The 26,600-nt window shown below is 46.3% G+C and overlaps 1 protein-coding gene across 1 annotated transcript in view; it reads left to right on the top strand.

Moving 5' to 3' along the window:
- Window positions 1-26,600, top strand: part of GALNT17 (polypeptide N-acetylgalactosaminyltransferase 17) — a 215,872-nt gene that overhangs the window by 83,801 nt on the left and 105,471 nt on the right. The window contains exons 4-5 of the mRNA XM_009464798.2: window positions 4,543-4,717; window positions 7,487-7,684. Coding sequence (XP_009463073.1) covers window positions 4,543-4,717; window positions 7,487-7,684 — 373 coding nt within the window. The remainder of the gene's footprint in view (window positions 1-4,542; window positions 4,718-7,486; window positions 7,685-26,600) is intronic.

Below are 26,600 nucleotides of genomic sequence, written 5' to 3'. Positions count from 1 at the left end.
TGTGATGGCTTTGGTGTTTCAGAGAGGTGAGAGCGTGGGACAAGGGAGTGCTGGTGTCCCCCATGGCTCTGGAGCCCTTCCAGCTCTGACTTCTGTGTCCTCCAGCTTTCAGTGTTCCTGATAACAGCCTTGGGCTCTGTAGACTTTTCCCACCGAGCTCAGCCTGGCAAACACAGCTATGTTTTCTTTAGGGGTGTAGAGGAGGTGCGGTCTGCTCCCTAGGACCACCCGGGCATTGTTGTATAAGAAATTTTCTGCTGTTGGTAGTTCCTTCTGTTCCTCTGGTGCTGTTGGCCTTTGCTCTTTTCTTTGTGAGGCACCAGGCAGTTCCCACCTTTAGTTCTGGGGACTTCAGCAGCATTTGGGGAGATTTGGGCAGGATTTGTGGTGTGGACCACTGAGCAGTGGATGTTCCTGCGGTTGCTTCTGGGCTAATGTCTGTGACATGATTACGTTTTAGTGGCATCAGGTGGTTCCATTTCTCTGGTAGGCCTGTTTCCCAGAGAGCTCATGTAGGTGACAAAATACTTCGCAACAGATAACATAAGTCATTGCAGCTGGCAGATGGGTTTTTTAATAGAGCAACAGGTCCATTGGATTCTAGTTCCTTGGACTTGCCCTTCAGTGAAGATCAATATGGACTGATGGAGAACAAAAGGCAGGATTGAAATTGAACCTGGTGGCATTTTCAGTAGGGTTTCTCTCTGCAAATCTTCCCTGGAAGCAGCTTGTGCAATGGCAAAGACCAAACATGCACAAATACCTCCATGTGCAAACATTGATTGCGTCCTTAATAAACATGGCTTAGGAATGATGTGGGTGTGCTCTGAAGGATGGCCCCGCAGGCGTCCTCAAAGGGTGTGTGAGTGGGGGGGGAAGAGTGCCATAGGGTACAGAAGAGAAAGGAGTCTCTAGATACCCTTGCAGTGCTTAGTTTGGATCAAGTTACTGGCTGTGTAGCCCATGTAAATCCACCCACTCAGATACCTGACGAGTGCGTGGCTTAAATAAGTGGTCCTTGATTAGGAAGGATGAAGCTGAGCTGGGGAGCCACTGCTCTGCTCCCATCTTGGCTCTTGACTTTCTTTGTCATTACTTTGCATCCAGAGTTTCAGTTTATGACCACCGGGCTGCTTATCATGCCAAAATTGTCATCGGCTCAGTATCTAGTGGGTATTCTCAATGAGCTGAAGGGGTGACAGCACCACTATGACTCTGTGCAAGGCAGAGGTGAGGAGAAGGACAGCAAGTTATCTGAACTGCGGGATGCTTTCTCCCCTGCTGCAGTTTGCATGAAGTCCTGAAAACAGCAGACCCAAAGGCCAGGTTGCCAGTTTGTGTGAAAGCTGAGTCCCTTAAGCAAAGGTATCTGCTATTGTCCATTAGTGCAAGTCATTTAATTCCTGGCATACTACTACAGACCTCCCAGCCTTCCTATTACATCTCTGGGATGCACTGCAAAGATACAACAGGTGGGGATGAAACATTTCTTAACTTAATATGACAGACGAAAAGCTTTGCTGCTACTGACCTTAATGCAACAGCTCTCTGCATCCTCAGCCTGGAGCCGCGTGTTCTGGCAACGCACGTCAGAGCCGCCGCGAGTTGTTTTCCCGTTATGCTAATGGCACTCAGTGAAGCAACTGCCGAGGGAAGGAAAACGCAGGGTAAAATTAGGAATGACTTCGAATGACTTGGATTAAGATTAGATTTGTGAGCGAGTTATGATTTCCAGCCCACCGGAGTTCACGTGGAGGGAGCTGAGCGCGTCGGGTCCTGCAGGATCAGCGACCGGGGGAGCTCTGACGGTGCAGCTGTGCCGGCGCTGGGGTTTCCACTGATGCTTTTCAACACAGCCACGTCAGTCCGGCTCATTGGCGAGGGGAGACCTGGGCCAAGGCTCGCTTCAGACTTGAACGGAAGTTTTGCAGAGCGTTCCTGGAGATTGGTATTTCACTTTTGTTACCTAATACTGGATTTTCCACACCTGCACTTCTGGATGCGCTGAGAAATGAAATGCAAAGCCCACCTCATCTCTGTGCCTGCTGGCTGGATGCCTAGTTGAGTGCCGAGTATGTATCTCATAATACCAAAACAGCACTCAGCAGCCGCTGTGCACCGTGCCCTCCTCCTGCAGAGCTGCAATCCAGCTCAGAAGGGCGAGAGACTGGCAAAGGCCAGCACAGATGTGCAGCCACCCTCTCTGTTAGAGCTTGCACAGGCACATACGAAAAGTGAGTTCTCACCCAAAAGGCATGTGCCATCGGCTGAGCCAGACTGGGAGGGAAGGCAGGGAGCAAAGGCCAGGAGTCTGTGCAAGGTTGTACAGGAAGCCCTTAGCAGAGAGAGGGTCTGGAACCACGTTGCCCGCGTCTGGTTAATGCTTTCGTCTCTCTTGAGTGTTTCTCCACTTGGGTAGCAGCCCATTAGGGATGCTTGTAGCGTGCGTTGTGGGCAGGAAAGGGGCTCTCTGGCCTCTGCTAATGAATGGGGTGGTGGGTCAGAATGATGCTGATCATGAGCATCTTCTCCACTGGCTCTCCATGGTCACCTGGCGCCGTTTTGCGGGCGCATGGGTGTGCTGTACTGGCCTTTGTGCTCTCAGCAGATCAGTTCTTCACCTGTTGGCATCCAGCATCCTTTCAGAAAGGAGGAGGACGCAGCTGTGGCTCCCCGGGGAGTTTCGAACGAGCTGCCTGTTACACAGCATGGTGGGCGTAGAAATCTCTCGGGCTTCACCCTTCGCTGCCTTTGAGACATGACGTTACAATTCTTCCCTGTTTCACTGGAGCTATACGCTCCTTCTAGCTGCTCAAACAATTCCCATGAAGATTTTTCCTGTTTTCCTTCAACTGAGATTAACGCTCCCATTTGAAAGTTGTTTTAATTGTTCAGTCTAGCCTGTCATGCCGTGGTCTGCAGCATTACTGACTTACCTTCCGACAAAAACACGTGAGGTGCCGGTGGTATCCTTGTGGGATTTCATCTGTCAAAAAATCTGTGTCTCTGTCTCCTTAAAACCATTCGGAAGAGTTGTTGTCTCCATAAAATACTGTTTTTTCTCTGAGTGGCTCAGCATGAAATGGAAGTTGCTGAGTTATGTATGTATGTGATGCAGATGCTTTGAATTGAGGAAGGGGTTCATTTGCTTTATTCTTTTTATTCCCACTTCAGCATAAAAGAGAAATGAGACTTGGGAAATTCATACATGAGGGGAACCATCACAGAAAAGGCACTCTGGAGAAAGCACATTTTATGTGCTTAGAAGAAGGCATGGAAGGGAAGGGAACCAGTAATCCCTTTTTCTTTGATGATTTCTCAGGGACTTGCTGTTTACTCTTTTGCTCTCCAATGCCGTGTTTCCTTCGTGTAGGTACCCACATGTGTTCATATGTCTCAAGTATTTTACCATGTGGATTATATTAATGGTGACTTTTTTTTTTTTTTTTTTTTTTTTTTTTCTCCTGGAGAGAGTACGTGTAAAGGGTAGTAGACTATAATTTGGGGTCACGGACTGTATCTTAATTTTCTGCTGTCCTGGAGCCTCATAGGGATAAAGACAGTCTCAGGAACTGCTTTCGTGGTGTTAAGAGTCTGTGTTGGCAGACACTGGTATTGCTTAGCTTTTACAGAGTACTTCTCATCAGTAGCTCTTCGTGCATTTAACTGATGCACCTGGATGTAGAAGGACCAAGGTTTCTGGCACAGCACTAGCACTTTTCCAAATTGTTGAAAAAACCCATACTAGTACTTACCCCTTATTGTAACCTTTTATATGCTTCCACGTTCAAAGTCCTGTGTGTGTTCTATACTCAGTACTTGTAACTATCAAAAAGTTTAATGCTGGTAAGGGCTGCAGACTGACAGGTCCGTTATGTTCTCGGCCGTAGCACGTACACAGGCTTAGACAGCGTAATTCAGTGATCTGCAGTTTCCGATGAACAGAAGATACGTGGTATGAGCATGTCTTGAATGAAGCCAAAAATCACTTCCATCCTATCATAAAAGCAGGAGGAATTTTGACTTTTCTAGTGGCAAAGCTTGGAAACCATACAGCAAATGCCAAGACTGTAGTTGTGAGGCTGAGTAAAAAGGATAGCGAAGCTCATGCAGTTTTGATGTAGTTCAAATTACTTCTGAAATCCATTCAGTTAAAATCTCCATCAGAAATGCAGAGCAGTAGTGTTTGGTGTCCACGGGTGACTTCTTTCTATTCTTACCTTTCAGTGGGGTGATGCCCAGGTATTGCAAGGCAATCTAGCGGGCCTCTTGCTGCCACCCTTTGCCATTTGGGCTCCTTAGCTGTCCAACAGCGATGTTTTTGGCAACCTTCAGTTTCTTTTGTAAGGGTTGTGGTCAGTCCGCATCAGGTGGTCTTTTGCAAATCAGCATTGCTTGACCCTAAATGATCGTATCCCTCCCAGTTGTGTTCAGAGATGTGTGGCTCCAGTAAGTTACGCTCATATGCGTCAGTAAAGTGGGTTTATTTTAGGAGAAAATTGTTGCACCTTTTCAGTGGGTTCTCTGGCACTTCTTCTCTAGAGGAACTGAAGGCACCGCTGGAAGAATACGTCAATAAACGATACCCAGGCCTCGTGAAGGTGGTGCGCAACCAGAAGAGGGAAGGCCTTATCCGAGCTCGTATTGAAGGCTGGAAGGCTGCCACTGGCCAGATCACTGGATTTTTTGACGCTCATGTGGAGTTCACGGCTGGCTGGTAGGTGCTCAACCTCACAGTCTTGGTTAGAGTCTGTGTGATGCATTAAATGGGGCAGCCCATCATTTTGTATGGATGTGTTTGCAAGCAAGTCCACTGGCTTTCATTAATCCTGTCTTCCTTCTGTACTAAATGGCCACCAATGAGATATGATAGAAATCTTTCCTCGCCCTCGTTTTCTGTAATCGTTTTCTATTCCCTCCTTTGGGGCGTGCACACCCCCCTGCCCCCCGTTTATATTTTTCAGGTTGCTTTCCCGTTCCCTTAGCAATCTCTGTAAGTTTAAAAAAGCCCAGACGGCAAGGGATTGAAAGAGACGGTGTTTCCTGCTTCCTTGCCCTTTGCAGCTGGATCCCACTGGGGAAGGCTTAGATGTTTTAGATTGATTTGTTTCTTCTGCAGCTAGAAGTAAGTGCAGAGGTGCAGAAGCAGCGGAAGGTGTTTCATGAGGATTTTTTTCAGAGAGATTCAAAACATTTGAGTTCAAGTGGCTTAAGTTTGAGTCTAGATCGTGAGATGAGCCTGAGAGTGATTCCCCCCACCAACCAAATGTAAAAAGTAAATGGTCCACGTTTAGACAAGTGGAGGTAGAAGAAGCTAACTTGCATCTAATTTGAACAGAGAGTAACATCCACAAGAAAAATGCTTTAGCAGCTCCAAACAGAGAGTTCTGCACACTTATTGAATTCTTTGTAATGACAATGCAGCTGAAGGGTGTCTTTAAGAGCCATTTCTTATGTTGATATCTGTATTCCCAGCTAAACATTCCTCTCTTCAGGTCGTTAAGTCCTCACACCTGATTTTATTGATATACAGAGAAAGCTCCCATTTATTGGGCTCTTGAAACAACTTTTCTAGGGATAGAGAGTAAGCTTTTCTGCAGCATGGGCTTGACTGACGCTGGTGTCATGTACCCGCTGCTGTCGCTGGAGGCACCACGGCTGCGAGGTGCTCCTTGTGCTGGCGGGCTGAGCCCAGGCCCGTCAGCGGCTCCTGGGCTGCAGAGGTGAGGCTGAGCGCACCCCCGCTCTGAACACATTCGAATGTCCCGGAGATTAATTTTGTAGCTGTAGAGGCCTTGAACTGTGTCCTTAGGAAAAAAAGACCCTTCAGATAGTTTTCAAGAATTTACCCTGTTCTGCCCAGGGACATGGTTTTTTGGATTTGGGGGAAGTTTGAACTAGGTGAAGCATGGTTAAACAAAACACGTCCTTCGTGGCCTTGCTTTACAGAAGGGAAGTTTTCGAGCCAGGCTTCCCAGCCCCTGGATTGTGGTTTCATGCGGGATGTCTACCCGTGCATGGCAGCACAGGAATCTGTGTGCAGTTACCCTGCAGATGCGCATCGGAGCTTTGCACAGGATAACTCTCCAGGTGGAACAGAAGCATGTGAGAGCAGCCGTGTTGCAGCAAACCAAGGGCCTCCTGTTATACCACTAACCATAGCCAGAAGCCTAGGAAAGCATATATGGGCAGGGCTAGCACATACAATGTTCCTTCAGAGTATGCTACCAAAGTCCAACAATGTGCAGATGTGAGGCATACACAGCTTCTATGTATTTAGCAACCCTCACTGCATTTCTCATGAGTTTTTTCCTATTGTCTGTCGAGCCTATGTAAACTTCTAGCATTCACAGCATCCTTGGGCAAAGGTGCTCCACACCGTAGCTCCCACCGTGGAAAGAGCTAACTCCTTGTTTTCCATCTTAAGCCTGTTTTTTTTCATGGTCCATAGTTTTTGTATGGAAAGAGTCTCCAGGTGGTCATGGAGCGTCTGCTCAGAGCAGCTTCTGGCTGTACCGTCGGCCTGTGCTGCACAACTGGCCCCTGGTTAACGTATTGTCTGATTTCACTGCTACCTTAGTAAAGATTTCAGGGAAGCTCCGTTTAAAAACATGGACATTTTGAAAATGAAAAAGTTATGGATATATGGATATAAAATGGATATGCATATATGGATGATGATCTCAGAGGTCCTTTCCAACCTTAATGATTCTATGATTCTATAAAGATATGGAATTATTACTTAATAACGCTTTTTTAAACCAGCACACCAGAGAAAACATGGTGTACTAGCTCTGCAGGAAAAGATAAGGTCCAGTTTCAGAGGCTTTAATTCATTTCCACAGCTTAACGCCTTTAGTTTGTGGAAATAGTCCTTTCCTTGTGCCGAGAGCTTCAGCTGGTCCATGAGTTTGTGTAGGAGAGTGCTAAAACTCCCCAGACCTCCAGGGCTGCGGCTACCTGAGCTCCGTGCCAGGCGGCTGGCCCCCGTGCTCTGATGGCAGCTCCACGCAAGGGACGTGTCCGGGTGGGAAATCCCATCAACTGGAAGCGCTGAAGCCTCTTGCAGCATCTCTCTTGTGGCTGACAAAGCTTGGCAAGCCTTTCAGAAATAACCTTTTAAACTTGGCAGCGCGAGTGCTTTGCCGCTCTGTGCGATTTCTGTGCTGATAAAAGCCCGGGCAAGTGGAAGGATGAGACGGAGGTCGGTGCGTTGCAGTCTGGGGTCACTGGCTGAGTCTGTCGGGAGCCCCCTGACAGCCTCCGGGCTCCTCGGGCTGGATTTTGCTGTGTCTCTCTGAAGACATGATGCCACTTGCGAATGGGAGCAGAGAGGAGTCCACTGAATGGTGACAAGAGTTGCCTGTTTTCTTACCCTCATTTAAGTGCCCAAGCTGTACAAAAGCTACAGTGTCCATCTGCAAATGACAGGAGAAATTAACGGTCTCTTCCTGTGCTTTTTTTTAATTTTTTTTTTACCGCTCAGGGCTGAGCCAGTACTTTCACGAATTCAGGAAAATCGGAGAAGGGTCATTCTTCCCTCCATAGACAACATCAAGCAGGACAACTTCGAGGTGCAGCGTTACGAGAACTCTGCCCACGGGTACAGCTGGGAGCTGTGGTGCATGTACATCAGCCCCCCCAAGGACTGGTGGGACGCCGGAGACCCCTCGCTGCCCATCAGGTACGTCGCAGAGCCCGGGGCCGCTCGTGCTCTGTCAGCGAGGTGCAATGAGGCAAAATGCAGAAAGGTCGAGTGTGGAAGCCATGTTACAGTGGTTGTATGTAGTATCTTAACACGAGGCAGCTCAGAGAGGCTGTAACACAAGCCTGGAGGGGTTTTGCTAGGGTGATGGGGTTTGGAAAGGGGTATTATTTGCCAACAATATGCAGAAACACTGGGGAAGTATAGGAATTGTGTAGATTTGTACAGTCTTATGTTTAACTGCATGTGACAAAGTCACTTTACCTTAATTACAGCATTAAGTTTTTGCAAATCATAAGGAATGAGGTGATTATTCCTGTGTAATGAACTGCGTGTGAATTCATGAAATACAGCTTTGTTTTTTCTTGAATAAAAAGTACATCTCCTCTTAGGGCAAACTTTGTAAAAATGTATCTTAGGTTGTTCTACCAGTTCAGCTTCCAGGGAGGACAGGTCTGGCATCTTGCCCCAGCCCCTCCGGACTCCGGCTGTGGGACAAGCCTGTTAGGACAAAACAAAAGCCGGAGGGGAGGGAATAGCGTGGGGTGGGTGGGAGAGTGGGGCTGCAATGTGTGCAGGGGTCATGACTTTCCCTTGACAGCCCCTAAATATCAGCAGTGATGCTATCTATGATCAGGAGCGGTTTTCTGGCCAGGTGAATAGGATATATTGCTCCTAACTTGGTTAATATGGAGAAGGCTTGTCCTCGGGCACATAACAGATGCACATGTGCAAATCCATGCCTGATCTGAATCCTGAACCAAAATATCTGTGCTTTGGTCAATGATATAATCCCTGGAAGCTGAAGTTAGGTCTATTCCCATTTACACAGAGACCTTTTTTATTCCATTGGGCTCCCTTGTTCCAGACAGCATGTTCAGCCATCAGTGGAGGAATCAACAGTTTATTCTGGACAGGAATCAAGTCTGTGAGGAATAAACAGTTATTTTAACCAAATGCAAGCTGCTGGACTTGTTAAAGGAGGGGCTGAATGGCCAGGGTATACAGAAGGCGAAGCTGAGGAATTCAAAAGCCTTTGCAAGTGAAGTGTGAGCAGTGTGGTGCTGGCAGTCCCTACAGCCGTGTGACTCCAGTGCCCAAACTGGTGCCCCTGGAGGATGATAAAAGTGGACCGTCTGTGTTGGGATAAGCCTCTCGGCCAGTGGGTGTAAAAGTCAAGAAAGTGTTGCAGGGAAGAGCAACCTCTTCTATTAAACTGCTGTAGTTGGGAGAAACGGTCAGGTTTTGGACATACGGGATGTCCCCTCTGACTGCGACACGACCCCGGGAGCTCACTGTGGTTCAAAAACTGTCAGGCAAGGTGCGTTGAGGAAACTGGGCCCACCCAAATACGGCATTTAAATATATGGCACGACCTTCTGTTATATTGTCCTACACGAACGCGGTTTTCATTTCAGTTTCAGTGCGCTTAGGGGAGCGGTTAAGGAGGGCAAGCTGTGGCAGAGGGAGATGGGGAGGGACAGGCTTCTTTGTGCAAGTTGGTGTTTGATGGCAGGGGAGATGAGAAGGGAAAGAGAGAGGGAAGAAGAGTGATTGACTGAGGAGGAGGAGGAGAGCTATGGGCAGAGATGGATGGCTGCGAAGAGGCGGAGTGGGGAGGTCGGTACCTAATGCAAGGAGGATGTCGTTTTTTTAGGATGTAGCTTTGCCCCAGGCTCCCCAGGTACGAACCAGTTTACAAGGCCAAGGCCAGGAGTGTAAATGGGATCACATGGGTGTTGGACACCGACACACGTCTCCAGATCTACCAACACACTTTTTCCCTTGGTTCGACGCTGAGAGCCAGCGGGTACTGCTGAGCTTCGAGTGAGTGCTGCTTTGGTGTTCTATGTACTTCTGATCTACTGCGATAGAAAGGAAGGGTTTGCTGTGGGAGTTGTCTTCTGTTGGGCACAATGTCCTATTGTTCTGGTGCTTGTTTTGTCTTTAAAAAAAAGATGTTGCTAAAACGTGGACAGGGTGTTGAGCGTTATATTTCTACATTTAAGCAGATTGCAAACAGTTGCTGCTTAGGAGCTGGCAAGAGCGAGAGGTTTATCAGTCTGCTCTGGGGTTCCTGCAACTTTCTGCACTGTTTTTGGACAGCCTAGGAGCAGGTGATGCCCTGTGAGCCCCGTGGCGTCTGCAGCCTTGTAATCCCAAGGGTCTGCCTGCTCAGCTCTTGAGCCCTGCTGAGTTGAACCATCAATGAATTAGAGATCAGAGGAGGCTTACGGAGACGCTCGCCTGGCAGCAACAAGGATGCACGTTGTGATCATCTGCTTTGACGTTGTTAAAGGCATCTGTAACGTGGACGCTGCTGCTTGAGGCCACGGTGTGTGGGAATCGGGGCTCGGGGGTTAAAGGGAGCCAGGGTGGAAGGGCAGTGCCTCCGGAGCCTGCTCTGGGAAAGGGCTTCTGTAATAAACCCAGTAGCCTCCCAGGGATGTTAAATAATTAAACAGCTTGCTAAAATAACATTGTTAACGTGCACTGGGGGAAGGGTTATGAGAAAGATAAATGGGTAGCGTCCACAACAAAAAGCTAATGAAAAATACTGTCTCATTGCATTATGTTGTGTAACCACATACAAACCAGAAATAAATGACTATAGTTATTTTTTTGTCATATAATGCCATGCAAACTATGCACTTTATGGCAGTATTTGCATGAAAGGGATACCAGTGCAGTACTCCGTGTAATTATGCATGGGATTAGAGGAAATTCTGAAATTATAGTATACAGAGGTACATTAGTTTTTCAGAGACTTCTTTAGGATAAAAGTGTGGGAGCAAAGTAAGGCAGCTTATTCCTTTTTTTGGTTTTACTCTCTCGGTGTGTGGGGATTATGGCAGCCCCAAGAGAAGTTCCCCTGCCCGCGAGGGGTGCTCCAGCGTGCTTGTGAGCCCCGATGGGTCAGCCCCTGCCAAATACTCAGCAGCGGAGACTGGAGACAGACAGCTGTGTGAATACGTTTGCAGGCAATTTTCTCTCATGGATAATTCACGAGATATAATTATCCAGGCAAAGAGAGCTGATGGCGTGAAACCCATCTAAAATATGGCCCAGTCTCAGACTGGCTCCAGGCTCCTGCTTTGTCCAATAATTTCCCTACAAGAAATAGTCTCTCTTAATGCCTGGGAGGAATGCTGGTGTAACACCTGGATTCTGTAATACATCTTCTTTTGTAGTTTTTTTTCCCCATTAACATTTAAAATCCTGATACACAAAGATAGCTTCAGTCTTAGCACTCAGTTGTACATGCATTTCACTGCTAGACTTCCCTTGCCAGGCTTACGGACTTCCTCTGACTACCTCTGCCCAGAAGATAAAATTGTGATTACAGCGTAATGTATCATGTCTAAATTAGTTCTTGCAGAACAGGCAGACGGTTAGTGACATTTGAAACGGTCATCATATAGATCCTGATCTTCATCAGCATGAGCTCTCGCAGGGATATTTTGATCTCCTAGTTCAAATGGTGCTACTGAATACATGCTTGCATATATATGTGTGGACAGACTTTGCCCTGGGAGATGTAGCCAGGATTTATCCAGTCCTTTGTTATTAATGATGTACATTGATCGGTGTTTATTGAGAGTCCAGTAAACCAGTGTTAACAAAAAATGGAAGATGCTTTCCGTGTCCTGTGGGAAGTCCAAAAAAGGTCTTTGGAAATGCTGTGAAATTGCAGGTTGATGATCTGATCTGGACACGGGGTATCCCAGGATGGGATCTGCCTTCTCATGGTCTCCAGGAATTCATTTCCCACCTGGCAAAGCGTGAGGTTTTTTGGGCTTCTCGGCGTACAGAGCCTGTCCGCTGCTCCAGCCTGGGTGAGCTGCGAACCTCAACGCCAGCGGTTTCTTCTACCTGACTTACTTAATTCATGCTGCATCAGGTTTTGTCAAAAAGCAGCTTTGGCGAAATTGCTGATATCTGGAAGATTTATGGCTAGATGTGCTGATTGTGCTTCAGTTGCAACGCTCATGATTTATAATTACATATGTGAGATATCGATGGCTCCAGGGGTCTGATTCAGGAAAACAATTAAACGCACTCTTGCATCTGTGTCTCTTCAAGAAGCCAAGCAAGCAGATAGTGCATATTAAGCAGCCTTGAGGACGAGGGGACACTTACCTGAGCATGGAAAGTGGGGTCGTCGTGCTTTTCTGCTGGCAGTAGTTTCCATAACCCACCAGAGAGCAAAGAAACTTGAATCTTTGCTGCTTGGTTGGCGAGTCCATCGACAGCGCCGTGAGCCCACTAGTCCCAAACCAGAGATTATTGAGAATATAATGCATTTCCTGACTTTCTCTTTGTATTTTCCACACTCGGCTGGGCGGATCGGTTGAGTCCAAGAGGCAGAAGCACTGCTGAATAGCTCCATTAGTTAGCAACCCCCCGTAATGTGTTGGGGCCGAAGAAGTCCTCGGGTGACTTCAGAGGTGACAAAGAAGCCTCTTTCCGAGCGCGCAGTGCGCGGGGTGCCAGCTGGAACCAGCTAGCAGGTTAAATTGCACTTGGGATGGGGCTTTGCTGCAGCTGTTTTATGTGGTACTTAATCTTTACTGGTGTTGGAAGACAAAAGCTCATTTAATTAGTATTAAGATCATTGTGAGGAAGAAATCAGTTTTGAGAGCTATGGATTGTTAAAGAATAGAAAGGCTTCTAGGTTTGGGGTTTTTTAAAGATGAAAATAATTTGAATTAACCCACCCAATTACCTGTTATCTCAGCCTCACAAATGCTAATGGATTTGCTCTTGCAATGTACCTATGAACGAGTGAACTCTTATCCCGATTGTGTAAATGATGCAGAGGTTGAGATGGAAAAAAAAGCCCAAACCTCAGTTTTAGGTTATTGAATACATGTGAGTGGAGAGAAGGTGTCTGATTCTACTACTTAACAAGATGCTTGCGGTGTTTAATATAAACTGTTCTCTCAGTCATAGACTGCAAATGGTGTTGAGGTCTCCCACTTCGGGTGCTGTGCATTTCACTTGCAGTAAGACCATAGGGATTTGTGGTGATATTATTATTGTTATATGTATTTTTATATGTATATTTATATTCTTATCTATATATTTATATTCTTATATATAGAGATAGATATTTTAATTCCAGAAACCACTAGCTATTGTTTTCCTTAGTGCTTCCGCTAGCAATCATCTCATGATGGCTTTCAAAAGCACAAAAACTTGGTGTTTTCTTTCTTTTAATTTAATAAATGGTGCGTTCTTTCCTCTTTTAGTCTAACCACTGAGACTTCTTCCAGGCAGCTGTTACAGCCTGAAATTTTTGTCCACACAGGATACGCACAAACCTTGACATAATAGCCGTAGAAGTAAAACAGTTCCCGGGAATAACCTCTACAGCCACGCAGAATGATGCAAGTGGGTCTTCACGCCTGGGACAACTTGTTCCTGCAGCGCATGCACACCTTTGCAGAGATGAGCATGTTACGGCAGCACATCAAAACCTCAATAAACAGGTTTAGACAGGCTTGCTTAAACTCTTTTCACCAACATTTGAGTATTCAGCATGGCAGTTTATCAGAAGGCATCCAGCAACTCGGAGATGTTGCAGACTGTTAAACATAGGTGACATGTGAGGACAGGGCAGAATTTCAAGGATTATTTCCTTGGTTTCTGTTGGTTTATTTTGAAAAATCCCAAATTTCCTAGAAAACTGTTCATCCAAAATGCTGAATATCTTTAAAATTAGTGCTTCCTGACTTTAGCATCTACAAACTACAGGAAAATTCCCATTTCCGTAGGAAGACAGTTGTAAGATGTTCTCACTCTTCTGGCATAGCTGCTTTGGAAGTCAAGGGGAAAGCCGATTTCCATAGGAGCCAGACGTGGGGTGATCGTGATAACTTGCGTTTGGAAAGCTCACCTGCTATGTCTGAGAAGATACTTGTGTGCAGGTGTTTGCTTAGAGGGATCGGATGTGTGTGAATGTCACAACAGCTGCAGAATGCTTGTGGAGCTCTTTAATGGCTTCATAGAAAAATTAAATCAAACTCAAAGATGAAATAATGGTACTGGCAATCCATCTCAGTCTCTAAAGCCCCTTTTAATAAGCAGCTCAAACAAAATAAAGTTCTGGGTTGACCACCCAAACACTCTCTGTTCCTTGAAGTCTGATTGTCCTCCAAGCCCTACGCTCACTGCAGTTGCATGTCCAGGGCATCAACGTCCGACTGTCAGGTTTATAGCAAAACTCCCCATGGCCTCAAAGTACGTTGGACCAGACCTTAGTCCAGCACAGGAACAATGTGGTTGTTTGTCCACAGGCAAGGTTTTGTTACTGCTTCTGGAAAGAGAGCTTCTACAAGCATCTTCTCGTGTAAACATCTGAATAAATCAAACCGCAGCTGTCCTTACGGAGTTGTTGGAGGCTCGTGCTTCCAAGTACGTGGCTCTTAAACTTAAGGTCTGGTCACTCCTGGTTGGCACGAGTCAGAAGGGAGGTCTCTGAAGACTTGAAAATAAGCTAACAGAAGAAGAATTGGAGGGGTTTTTTTTCATCAATGCTTAATTTGGTGCAGTCTTGTTTGGGCTCAGATTCTGGGAGAGGGAATGTTTAGGTCAGAAGCACAACCTCAAACTTTGTCATCCAGTCTCCAGATTAAATTACAACCATCAAGTGCTTTACCAGCTTCAAAAGTACTTCGACAAGAACCTTTTTAAGTTTTCTCAGTTTGGGTTTTCCTTTCAGCCATGAAGTTTTTGGTGATGATTTGAGGCTACAGAGGGGAAAAAAAAACCCCACATTTAATTGACTTCTCTGATTTTTATTTTAAAAGCGTTGGGAAGAAGTGAACCCCAGCTCACTGTACAAAGTGACTTTCGCTCACTGGTGTGCTAATTTTAAGATCTTGAACTTCACAGAGATTCCCTGTGGTGTTAAAAACCTGCTGTGAGCTTTGGACGTTTCGAAACTCCGATTGCTGGTGTCGTGCCTTTTTATGATGAATTCTTCATCTGGTCATTTTTAATGATACATAATTTAGTGCAAAGCGTAAAAGAAGGCTGTCTAATAATTTGTAGCAGTGTCAAGTTTTACAAGATGAACAGATTTATGTCACTGCCTGAACGACTATAAAGCCTCTGCTGAGGGTGCACCTGAGATTTAAGCGTACGTAGCTGGTTAGCAGTAGCCCATGTGATGGCCAGCTATCTCCGTGTATGTTGGTGCTGTGTCTCATTTCAGAAGATCTTTTAATTTTATGAGACTGTGTCCTTGGGATTGCAAATGTTGGCTGCATCCAGAAGCTGACGTTGATCACTGAAACGTGGCAAGGTTCCCACCAAACACCAGGGTTTGGGAGGGGACCCTACAAGTGAAGGGTCAATGTTTCTGCAGCTTCTGAGCATCATGGCCAATGTTGTCATCATAGATGCCAACATGTCATGGTATGGATGCAACGGAAGGACCCGAATGGGCTCACGCTTGGCTGGTTTGGCCAAGTGACCTTGAAAAGGCAGCATCTGTGCACTTTTTAGGTAGACCATTTTGGAGCATGGAGTGGGATTTGGGTGCAGTATTAAACAGCTCCCTCAGAGAAGGCTGTGTTTCTCCTGGGATGGAGGACATCCATCCCTTGAGTCCTGAGCCCTCAGGCCAGCTTGGTGCAGATTTAACCCCCCTTGGAGTCAGGAGCTCTTCACAGCCTTGAGCAGGGGCTTGTTCTCATCGAAACCACTGCTCTTTGCCAAACGGCGTTATTGCAGGTAAAACTTCCAAGTCCTCCTTCGAGCACCAAAGTCAGCAGGGCTTTTTCCCAAAGAGCCTTTAAAACTGGGCGAGGGACAATTACCCTGTGGGCTTGGCCCTTCCGGAGGTGAAGAGAGGGTGCAGGCAAGGGAGCAAATCCTCCGTCCCGAAGGCAGTCATAGTTTATTGGTATAAAATGTTAACGTCATCCATTTCTATAAAGAAAGCAAGCTGGCCGTACTGGCAGTATTTGCCTTTGTAGTTTTAAAGCTTTGCGTAAAAGAAGTATTTCGATTAAAAAGAAAAAAAAAAAAAGCATGCTCCCAATTTAAAAAAAAATATAAATACTCACACTGACAGAACTTTTAATCTAAGCCCAAGTCACAAAACCAGCTTTTATTGATGTCAAAGTTGCTTTAAAAAAGGAAAGAGTAAACAGGATTTGGCCTTTAATTTGTGAAGGGTTTTGATTTTTCAGAGGCATTAAAAAGACAGAAAAGATGGGTATTGAATTATTTAACAATTGCTAGTAAAATTAAGCTTCAGTCAGCCTGTTTTCACCGAAATAATCTTATGAATAAAAACAAAACAATTTGGGGCAACACCAATATGTGGAGCTCATATCCCGCTGACTGAATTGTTTCAAAGTAGTCCATGAAGTGGTTTTGCAAGTCAAAGCCAAATGGAGCCTTTTCTGTGGTCTGTTCACACTTCCCCTAGGAGAAAGCTGCCGTTGATGGATTATACAAACGTCTTTTCTCTCTAAATCTGAAACCGAGGGGAAAAATATGCAAAAAGGAGTTGGGGGAATTTGGCGCTTTGAATTTCTTTTTTCTTTGACAGATGGCATTTAAGTGATTTATTGGTTAAAACCAATCTATTCTCATTAAGAAGCAAGTATTTAATGACTTCGGAGGTGGGTATTCAAAACAAAGAAGTGATAATCGAGCCAGTTGCACTTGGTGACAAAATATAGCAGCCCTTCATCAAACAGACTTAAAAGAGTGTTTGAGAGTAAGTGCTGAGGGCTATGATTTTCTTTCATGTGCACTTTAATTCACTGTCCTTTTCAGTCAGTGGTGCATAAATAGGCATAGTTTTAAATTAAAGGAAAAATAGGTCCCTATTATCATATCCATCGGTTGAAGCAATAAGTGTTTGATGCCTTGGGAGCTCCCAGCTGCCTCTGCTTGGGGCACGGGAGGCTTTTATAAACTATCCCGCTTTCTCCCTGCCCAGAGCAGCGAGTTGCTGCTCTGTGTTGGATAGTCTAAATTAAATCTTCTCGAGGTTAAATCTCTAAATGCTTTCACGGTGCTTGTAAAGCATGTACACATGGGTGCGAGCAGCAGGCTTGCGCATCGCGCGTTTAATGGGCAAAACATATCTTGGGGGTTGGCCATGAAACGCGGGCTTGGCAGGCGCGGAGCAGAAGGCTGCGGCCGCGTCTCAGCGTGCTCGCTTCGGCCATCTGTGGCAGTCGCGCGTGCCCGGTCTCCGTGCTGGCAAGCCCAGCCAGCCGTAGCCGCCTCTCTTCGTCCCGGGTTTCTAGTGGAAACATGCGTATTTGGAAATCTGCAAGTGGAAAAAGCTGGAGAAGGGCAGTTTCGCAAGTTGGTAATGGTTTTGCTGCTGTCGCTTGTTTAGGTCACTGCTGAGCCTGTCTATATGTGGTTTTCTGAAAATTTAGCTCTTTGAGTGTTTTAAAATTCTGGCATTTCAGTTTGATTTCTTAGAGCTGCTCGGGGAAGTTGGAGGTAACGTTGCCAGTTAGGCTGTGCGGTAGCTTTTTACTTTGCAATGGGATAGGATCAAGACCACAAGCCTCCTTGCGCAGGGCAGCAGACCCCTGCCTTGGCTGTGGCATACGTGAGAGTGGGTCCAGGCTGGCGGGCTGGTGTGGACCAGCGGCTCTAGAAATGAATGTTGTGGGATCTCGAGGACCTCGGTGATGTGGAAGAGCATCTGATAATGTAAAAGTCACCTGGAGAACGAGGGGAAGGGGGTAAGGTGGCAGAGCGTAGCTGTAGATAGAGCGCGGTTTGGTGGCAGCAGAGAGGAGTGACTCTGCGGATGGCCTGGCATGCGTGATAGATGTCCTGGCTGCCAGCTCTCCCCAGTCAATCACCGCTTACTCTGAAGACAGGACTTTCCTGGGAGGATTTGTTTTACAGTCAGTTCATGCCTGGATCAAGCAGTAACTGTTAGTTAGGCGCAGGTTTGGTCTCTAGCAAGCACCACTGTTCTCCACAGTGGGCCATACACACACATCCTACGGATGCAAGAATCACTGGTGAACGCTGAGCTTTGAAAGAGACGGCTTGTCTCCAGAACACCGTCCCCACGGCCCCATCATTTGTCACGGGAAGTGACACATCAGAGAAGCTCAAACTTCAAACTGAGCATCACAGGTTGGAATTAAGAAGAGTGTTTCGGGCTTTGACAAGAGGCTGGCGGTTGGGTTTCTGGAGGCTCGGTACTCCAGGGTGGTGATCCCCCACCCCCATACACACGGGTGCACCCACCCTCTCCCTGCATCCCCATCTGCGGGGAAGAAGAACTGAAAAGCTGATACTTGCTGCCTTCTGTAGCCAGGCTGGTCTTGTACGGCCCTTGATGGAGTTAGGGGCATTGGGCTCCTTCAAAGAACAGAATGAGGACTGACAGACAATATAGTTGCCAGTGATTTTTTGGATTCACATGTAAATGAAAACACATTCAAACATGTTTTAGTTGCTGGTTTTTGAGGCTCCAGAATGCAGCTCTCATGAATGCCTTTAAATGGCTGCGTATAGCGGCAGCCTGGTGCCTGGCTTTGCACTGCAGGTGGAGAGGCTGCCTACGTGCCGATGCGCTGCTGGCTTGCGGAGCCCTGCTGCTCTACAGCGTTCCTAGCAGCTTTACGGAAGAGCATCAGCTGTGCTGATCCTAAAGGGTTTGGTGAGGTGCTGGGTCAGCACTGCTGCCGCTTCCCCAGCCGAGCCCCGCTGCTTCAGCTCATGTATTTGAATCCCACGTTGGGGGAGGATGGGATGGGGAGGAGTCCTCACAGTTCATTAAGGTTTTTGGAGTCCCCAGATCAGAAACCCGCTGTGCTTCCAGTCCTAAGAGGCTCTGGGGAGAGCAAAAGACTGTCCAGGAAAACAGGAGGCTGGGAGCAGAGTTTGCTCTGCTGGGCACCGTGGTGTTTAATGAACACCTTTCTCAGATCCCAGTTGCCTTGTAGCCGCTCCGCTCCTTAGAAGACGAGCAGGTACTTGCTAATGAGCAGTCGGGTTGGGGTTGTTCTTAGCTTGATCTGACTAGCGCTCGCTTTGCTCTGATTAATGCCTGGGCAAACTCACCTCTTTTTGGGGGGAGAGGGAACTGGTTCAAGCCTGCCGCGTTGAGGCAAAGAAATCGGCTGTCTGTATGGAGGGCTGGAGGCTGGGCTCTGCACCGGGCTTGTCTGCCCTGGGGGAGCAGCCCTTCACCTGCCCTGCAGCCAGTCTCCTCCATTCTTTAGTCCTATCTTTAAATTTGCAAGTGAGGAGGCAGTAGTAATAGTCTGGCATGGCATCTCTATTAACCCAGCCCAGCCTGTACCACTAGCTGATAGCATAGCATCGCAGCTTGAACGCCAGCGTAGCGTGTCCTTCTCCTTCCTTATCCTTTCTGTCTCTCACTGTGGTTTCCCTTCAGGAAAAATAGTTTGGGAGGAAAAAAAAAAAAAAGATTACATGAAATATTTAAGTGAATGACTGTCAGCAGCTTTGCATGGTACTGTAAGACCTCAAAGTTTTGTAGTTGCAGCAGACTGGTCTGTCTGAATGGGAGAACTGGGCTGACGAGGAGGTTTCGGCGCTGGGAGAAGGTGAGTGCCCTGGCTCTCACACAGGTCAGGCAGGGGGGTGGGCTCCTCCGTGGTGGACGTCCCGCATCCAGATGAGCCTCCGGAGAGGTTCGTTACTCCCTGAGAGAGGGAGGCTCAGGCTCGCTAGGCTTCATAAATTCTTCCCGAAGTCACTGCTTGGAGGTGTTTGAAAGAGCTCTTTCCTCCGCTAAGCGTTAGATTGACGTCTGCAAAGGCAACAGTCCGTTCTCCTACCATCGCTGCCGCCACCACCACCACCACCACTCTGTTTTTCTTTGCAATTAGAAAAGCCATCAATCATTTTCACAAATGTGCACCTTATAATTGCCTTCTCGCACCCTCTGTTTAGCGTCGATGTTCTTGTCAAGTCCAGCCCTGGGAGAAAAGAGCATCTGACAGGTTTCCCAGAGCTCCGCAGAGATTCTCCACAAATGACGTTTCCACGTGGGATTTAATGACCATGTGATTTTGTGTTTCTGGCTTTTTTTTTTTTTTTAGGGGAAAGAGGTTTGGGGTTTTTTTTCCTATTAAAATGACAGAAATTTTTCTTTAAGTGTGGGAAGTCTGCTGAGGCAGGATGCCAAGAAGCAGTATTGTGAAATCCTCGCAGTACGAACTTTATGCAGGCAGGAAAACAAAAGAGTTGGAGAACTGCAAGCTCCAGGGGAGGTGCCACTTAGGACTGTGAAACGTGGCAGTCCTGAGCGGGACTGGAGTTGAACCACTGAACGTGTTGAGAATGTTTGTGGCCGAAACAGAGGCAGAAGCGAAGGCTGGCACTGAGAAAGGGTTTGGGGATGCAGCTTGTTATATTTTTCTCCAAGTTTAGAGGGAATTGGGAAGTTCCCTGGTGCTCGGTGGGCAGCACGCACTGGAAGAGTTAATAAGATTTTGATACGGAGCCGTTGGGACAGAGTAATTCATGCAGCAAAATGGGTGCATTAAAAACTGCTCTTACCTGCATGTGTTTGCATTTCATAGAAAGATCAAACGGTTGGTCATAAGAGTGAGCGTTGCCCCTATGCCAATAGTGTTAATTATATCAGCTCGAAAAGCCGGCGTTAATTTGGTTTAGAATGGAGGATGAGGCGGCTGAGAGTAGTTCCCCTGAATATTCTCTCTCCTCAGTATAGCTGCGACTTTCACGACGACTTGGGATGTCTCATTGCATTTCCTTCTTGTTTTGGTGAAGGAAAGGGACGTGAACACTTACTAACCAGTGTTGTATCAACCCGCTGTTCAGGCTTATCGTTTTGCTTCACTTGACAGCTGTGTGGGTATCATCTCAGAAGCAGGCTGAAAATACCGAGGAGAAATAAACTGGACGAGCACTGGGTTTTGTCCTTTCTCTTTGTCCGTAGGCATCTGCGCTTGTATGTGGACAGTCGTGAGTTTGATCACCATTTCCGAGAGGAGGAAAAAAAAAAAAAAAAAATCTGTTTTTTCTTTTAGATGAGGAGGTTTGATGAAGGTATTTCACCTTCCTCTGAGTGAATTTCAGGATCTAGGTCTCTCTAATCTACACGATATTTTGTTTTCATCATGTTGTAAAGCTCTCTCTCCACTGGTCAACCAATGTAGTGTTTCCGCTATAATATTTCTGCTGGAAGAAAATGTGGTTGTAAGGAGAGAGAAGCACACAATATGCGGTATTACTTACTGGTGGGGAACCGAGCCCTGGCTGGAGGATGCTCTAAAAATAAAGTGGAAAGTGGAAGGAGAGGAGAGATTCCAGTTACTTTTGGAACAGAAATGAGGAGATGGGGGAAGCAGATGGCTGGCTTGCTGCTAGCCGCAGTGGATTGTTCCAGTTGATTTTGGGATGGGGACTTGCGGTTATTGCCAAGGTAAATCACTTGGGCATTCATGAAGACAAGTATAATAAAGGATTAATAGTTTTACTGGGCTGTGGCACCAGGCTGATGGCCTCTTCACATCCGGGACAGCAAAGCAGCGATCAGAAGGGGCTCTTACTGCTGCATGCGGTAAAATACTCACGGTCAGGATTTCCAGGGAGGTCTTGGCGTAAACCAAGGAGCTTTGCAGGCCTATCAGTTATCAGGGCTGTACAACAGAGGCACATTTTCCATTTTAGCAAGGAATATCCTTGCAGAAAGACAATGTAGTATGACTGCTTTTTTTCCAGTGAGCAGTCCTTCTCTTGCTGATTTATGGCTAGCTTAGTCAAGAAATTCCTGCACGCGTAGTAAAATGGGTTCATTTTTAACTGCGAGGGAGCATTTTCTTTTTATCCAGTAGTTTCTTTTTGTGCTTTTGTGAAATAGAGTTTAATATAGAAATAAATCATCAGAGCATTACTACATTAAAAGTAAGTATAAAACCAGACAGCGCTGCTAAGCCAAGGTTAAACTTGGATCAGGAGATCAGATCATAGTTTCATCAGTCTTTCCTCCCACTCTTTGCTTAATTTGGTACTTAAACGAACTTAATAACCATTTCAAAGATATGTACACCCAGCTGCTTTGAAAAGCAGTCTCCTGGTCCTCATGTTCTTATTTTGGGTCACGCGCATCATTGCACTAATGCGCTATAGCTGTACTCCTAGATGCCACAATTTATTTGGATGCAAAAGAATTACGCTTGCTTGGAGCAGAGATTAACATCAAGTTTACCTATCTTCTCTGTAAAGCAAAAGAAGAAAAGGAAACATTTTCAGTCTTATTGGCAGGTTTGGGTTGATTTTGTTTACTCTCGCATCTGTCCCCTGGCTCGCTTTTAAAGAGTGTTGAATTGGCAGCATCATTAGGAGGAAAACTTACCCACCACTAACAGGCAACTTGGCACTTAGCAGGCATAAGGGACAAATTGGCAAAGGTATATAGGTGCCTGATGATTTACTGGTGTGTAGGAGATTTATAAGAATCTGTCCAGGGTGTGTGTTATTCCTCACAATCCGTCTAACCCAAGAGACCTGAGCGGGGGTTTCTAACAGCCTTGCGTTTCAGAAACATTTTGTCCCTGTCAAAGGCTTGTCTTTAATTACTCCGCACCTTCGTTCCCATCGGCTAAATTAATGTGATGATATTTTCTTCCCGCTTTTCCTCTTTCTTTTACTGAAAGTGCAATGTGGCAAAATACTCGAGCGTGTTCTTAACTTGAAGAGCTAAAACAGGAACGTTTAAACGGTGCTGAATGTGATACATGGCAAAGTACTTTGCTGAATCCTGGCCACTGTTTGTAATGGCTTCTGTACAGGTCTTTTTGCTGTTTGTTTGCCGTAATCTCGATCAGTTGTCTAGATGCCATTGCTAAACAAATGAGATGATAATTAGCATAGCAACATCAGAGGAAGTTGATTTTCCATCTGTAATAAGGATGATGATAATTAAACATGCATGACCTCATTGGGTTGAATATGAATCAATTAAAATTAAAGCTTGTTGGGAATTCTTTTTCTCCTGTGAGATTTTTCGGAGAAAGCAAGAACAATATAACAAGTCCTAATGAAACGAATCGGTTCAATTTGCACCCTCAGTATTAAAAAATGAAATGTTGTGAGATACTTCAGGGGTGGAATATTTAACGGTACCTCCCCCACCCTGCCCCAGCCTTGGGTAAATGTCCATTTTGATGAAGTTTTTCATTTGGAGGGGGGCAAAAAAAAAAAAAAAGTTAAAAACTTTTCAGCTGTTTCCAGGACTGTTTAGCAAAACTCAGATCAAACATGTGCAAATGCTTCCCGTGTGTGTGTCCAGGGAGGCATATTCCACAGGCGCTGTGGCCAGCAGGGCGCATAAATTAGTTTTATAACACATTTTAATTTGCTGTGCACGAGTGAACACTGCACTGGAGCAGTTTATTTCAAAGGAAAATGATTTATTAAAGGCAAACTGCAGAGATGAAACAAAAAGGGAGGTAACGTTGGAAGCCCAGGTTTGGTGCCCCAGAAAGGAGTTGGAGATGCAGCCTCGGCCCGAGCGGTGGCACCCGAGAGGGCTCCTCTGGAGTGCACGTGGGAAAGCGTTGGGTTGAATTCCTTCTTTTTGCTGTTTTTCAAAAATGAAATTTCAGTGATGCTGTAGCAGTTGCAGCCAAACTTGCCTAGGGCTTTTGGTTTGGGTTTTTAAGAGCTGCATGAAACCTCGGAACTGGCAGCAAGATGCAGCCTGGTTCGGTTCAGAGTGTTGACCTGAAAAATGGGAAACCAAAGCTTGTGCAGTCCCAGGTCAGCGTTCAGTGTTTTGGGATACGCTTCCAGGCCCTTTGGTTAGAGCTCTTCTAATCTGTATAATTTATCAAACATGAGAAGGGGTTGGAAGCAAAATGCAGTGACTCTGATGCTGTGGTGAGGATGCGCGGGGCATGTTCTGGCTTCAGCTGCTGCTTTCCCTCTTTGACGTCCTGGTTGAATATCCTGAAGAACAAGATATTCAACGTGTTTGCTCTGGGATAGTGTTGTCCTTTGGTCGTCTTTTCCCCCTCCCCAGGAAAAAAAAAAAAAAAAAAAATCCCACTGCATCCAATGCAGAAGAAAACCAAATGCTGAAATCTTTCTTTTTTTCTCCTTTCCAAAGAGTTTTGTTTCTTGACTGTCCCCAGTAGTTGGTAACACAGGGTGTGTGGTAATGTGTGTGTGTGTGTGTGATGGGAGGTAGCTGCTTAAAATCCAGATATGGTCCCTTGTGCTGGCTGGGGTTTGGCACTTGACTGCGCTTGTGATGAGGACATTTATGATTCAGATTCTCAGATTGCCTCTTATCTGATAAATAACCGTAGCACAATATTGTGTCGATGGGGGTAATAGTCCTAACCACGGCGTAAGCCATGCGTTGTCTTGCTTGAGCACACATCATGTGTGACAAAATAGTGTTTAATACATAAGTTTAAACTTTTTTTGTGTTTCCAAATGGATTTTTTCATTTGTCGCTAGCATCTTCTGTGAATGGGGAGAACTGTTCCTGAAGAAAGATGTAAGATGCATCTCTGAAGCATCAGAGAAATAACACATCTCAGACTAGCAAATCCTGGTTGTATTTCATTTTCATCTCATCCTGGCTTTGTCTCGTTTAAGCTTCATTTCTGCAAGATGGGGCAATTATAACCGAACACGATTGGTATATTGTCTGTTATCTTTACTTGGCTAAAAATGCAGAAACTGCTATCCACAGGTATCGAATAAAAGGGGTTACTAGGGATGCAGAAATCGCCACCAGCTGAGTTGAGATGAAGGCAGCATAAAGCGTTGAATCCCTCTGTTTCGAACAGTCATGCTGGCTTCCCATGTGCCAGCCCCCGTCCGCTTTCCTTTCATTTGGCCATGAAGCTGCACATAAGGCAGCTCTTGCCAGTGGCCTTCCAACGGGGAAGGATACTTCCAAGTTTCCTTTAGGAAATTTCTACCCAATGCTTCTTATCACACACCGTCTGAGTTGTTAATGTAAATGCCCTGGGTTCAAATCCAGCCCCATATAGGCAGCGGGGCTGTGTGCATGCTCAACACGCAGGGATGTGGGTTTTCACTAGAGCACCGTGCTATTTTCTGAGCTAATGCACAGTTCTAGGGGGGAAAAGGGTAATGAGGAGCGAAGAAGGTATTTTACTAGTTATCTGCTCCTCATCAGGTGCATTTCTCAGAGATGTATGTGGAAGAAGGATTTATCGACGGAGCAGCTCCTCCATCAGTCCCCCTTGGCTCAGCGTTTGCTGCCATCCCCTACGTGCGGGGCAGGGCCCCTCGTGCCTGCGCGCTCGGCCTCTGCACGGGGGCTGCTGCGACCAAGGGGGAATGCCCGTGGGGTCAGCACATCTTCTGTCTGCTTCTCTGGTCCGACAGCAGGAAAAAAGCTTCCTTTGGTTATGGCCATCCGCTTCCTTTGGTTGTGTCCCTCTGCTTTGCTGCTGCCTCATGTTATCCTCAGGACAGTAGGTGAATACCCCAACTCCGGCTGGGTTGCTGCCATCGTGCTGACCTGCTGAGTGTCTCTTTTCGGTGGTCTCTGGGACGGAAAAGACTAGAGTTGACTCAGTGGGGGAAGATTTGCAGTGCTAGTGGTTAGGAGGCGGGGGAAAAGCACTTTTTAACTTGTAAGCTGCATAAGTGTTGCTGCAGGAGTTGCAGAGAGACAGTGGATGTTGCGTCCTGCCAGATGTGCTTTATCCTCGGAAGAGGAAGTTAAACGTGTGCATTTCAAGTGGCTATTTCTAAAACATAATGGATTTCATTAGAGTTGGGGGCTACGTTGGGCTGGAGGCAGCAGCCTGATCAAAGGAAGAGGTTTTAACATCAGGGCCTCTTACTCTTCGTTAGGACCCATCTTGGAAAGAAGTTCTCTCTTTTGCCTCTTAATTGCACTATCAAGGCCGGTATCAAAAAGGCAGGATGCAAGTGACTGCTGCTGCCCAAGATGCTGTTATAATTAGAGTAGTCCCTGAACCTCATCCAAAGTTACAGTGTAGTATCAATTCGGGTTAAATTGGGAAACTGAGCAGAAAATTGCTGTCTGGTGTTTTGAGTGGTTTTTGCATCTTAACATTATCTGATATTGGATCATTATGTACTGATGCAAAATGCCAACAAGTAATGGCACAGCACTGCAAGTAATGACACTGGGACATAAGAGAAGGAAATAGTGAGAGAAATTTAATTTCTTATGCCATTTCATGAAATAAAGTCAACTCAGGTACACACTCGTTCAGATTAAATATAATGATCTGTGTCTGCAACCGAACTCTGCCGGGAATGCATATCTATAAGTTGAGGAGAGCGGGGGGAGAGTTGCCATGGAAATACAACCAATGTCATAGTTGCAGTGCGTTGCAAATGGCTCATGTGTCATGGCTCATTTTCCAGAAGAAGCGGAGAAGACCAGGAATTAAGGAAAAACGTCTTTAAATGTTTGCAGCAAGACACGTCCGGGACTGTGCAGGGACGGCGTAATAGGCAAATGTTGCGAGTCGTAAGTACTTTGTTGGGAGAAGGAAGCCGAAAGTACATCTGTAACAGAGCTTTGCAGCTTTCACGCGCCGCCTAATTCGTTCTCCGTCCTCCTCCTGACGGCGGCTCTTCGGGCTGCTTCCCTCCGGCTGGCACGGGCCGATGGCAGGCGAACCTCCCGCAGTCTGGCTAGGCTTCGCCCTCGCTCCTGGGAAACCTGGCTCCTCTGCAGGACATCAGGGATTCCCTCAGTTTGGGCCTTTCAAGTCTTTGGCAGCCCAATTGCTTTCCACGTGCTTTTCTTCCCTTGCTCTCTGTTGCTCTCTCTCAGCCTGCGAAGGAAACCTCAGGTGTCTGTGGCAGGTCTGTGTAAGAAGAGGTTCTTGCAGTTGCAGAAATGTGCCTCTTCCTTTCCAAGTTGCTT

Source organism: Nipponia nippon, unplaced genomic scaffold (assembly GCF_047370975.1).
Source record: "Nipponia nippon isolate SJK-2023a ecotype South Korea unplaced genomic scaffold, ASM4737097v1 scaffold_15, whole genome shotgun sequence".
NCBI classification, from domain to species: Eukaryota; Metazoa; Chordata; class Aves; order Pelecaniformes; family Threskiornithidae; genus Nipponia; species Nipponia nippon.
The sequence above is the reverse complement of the archived record's forward strand: the minus strand, read 5'-3'. Positions and strand labels throughout refer to the sequence as shown.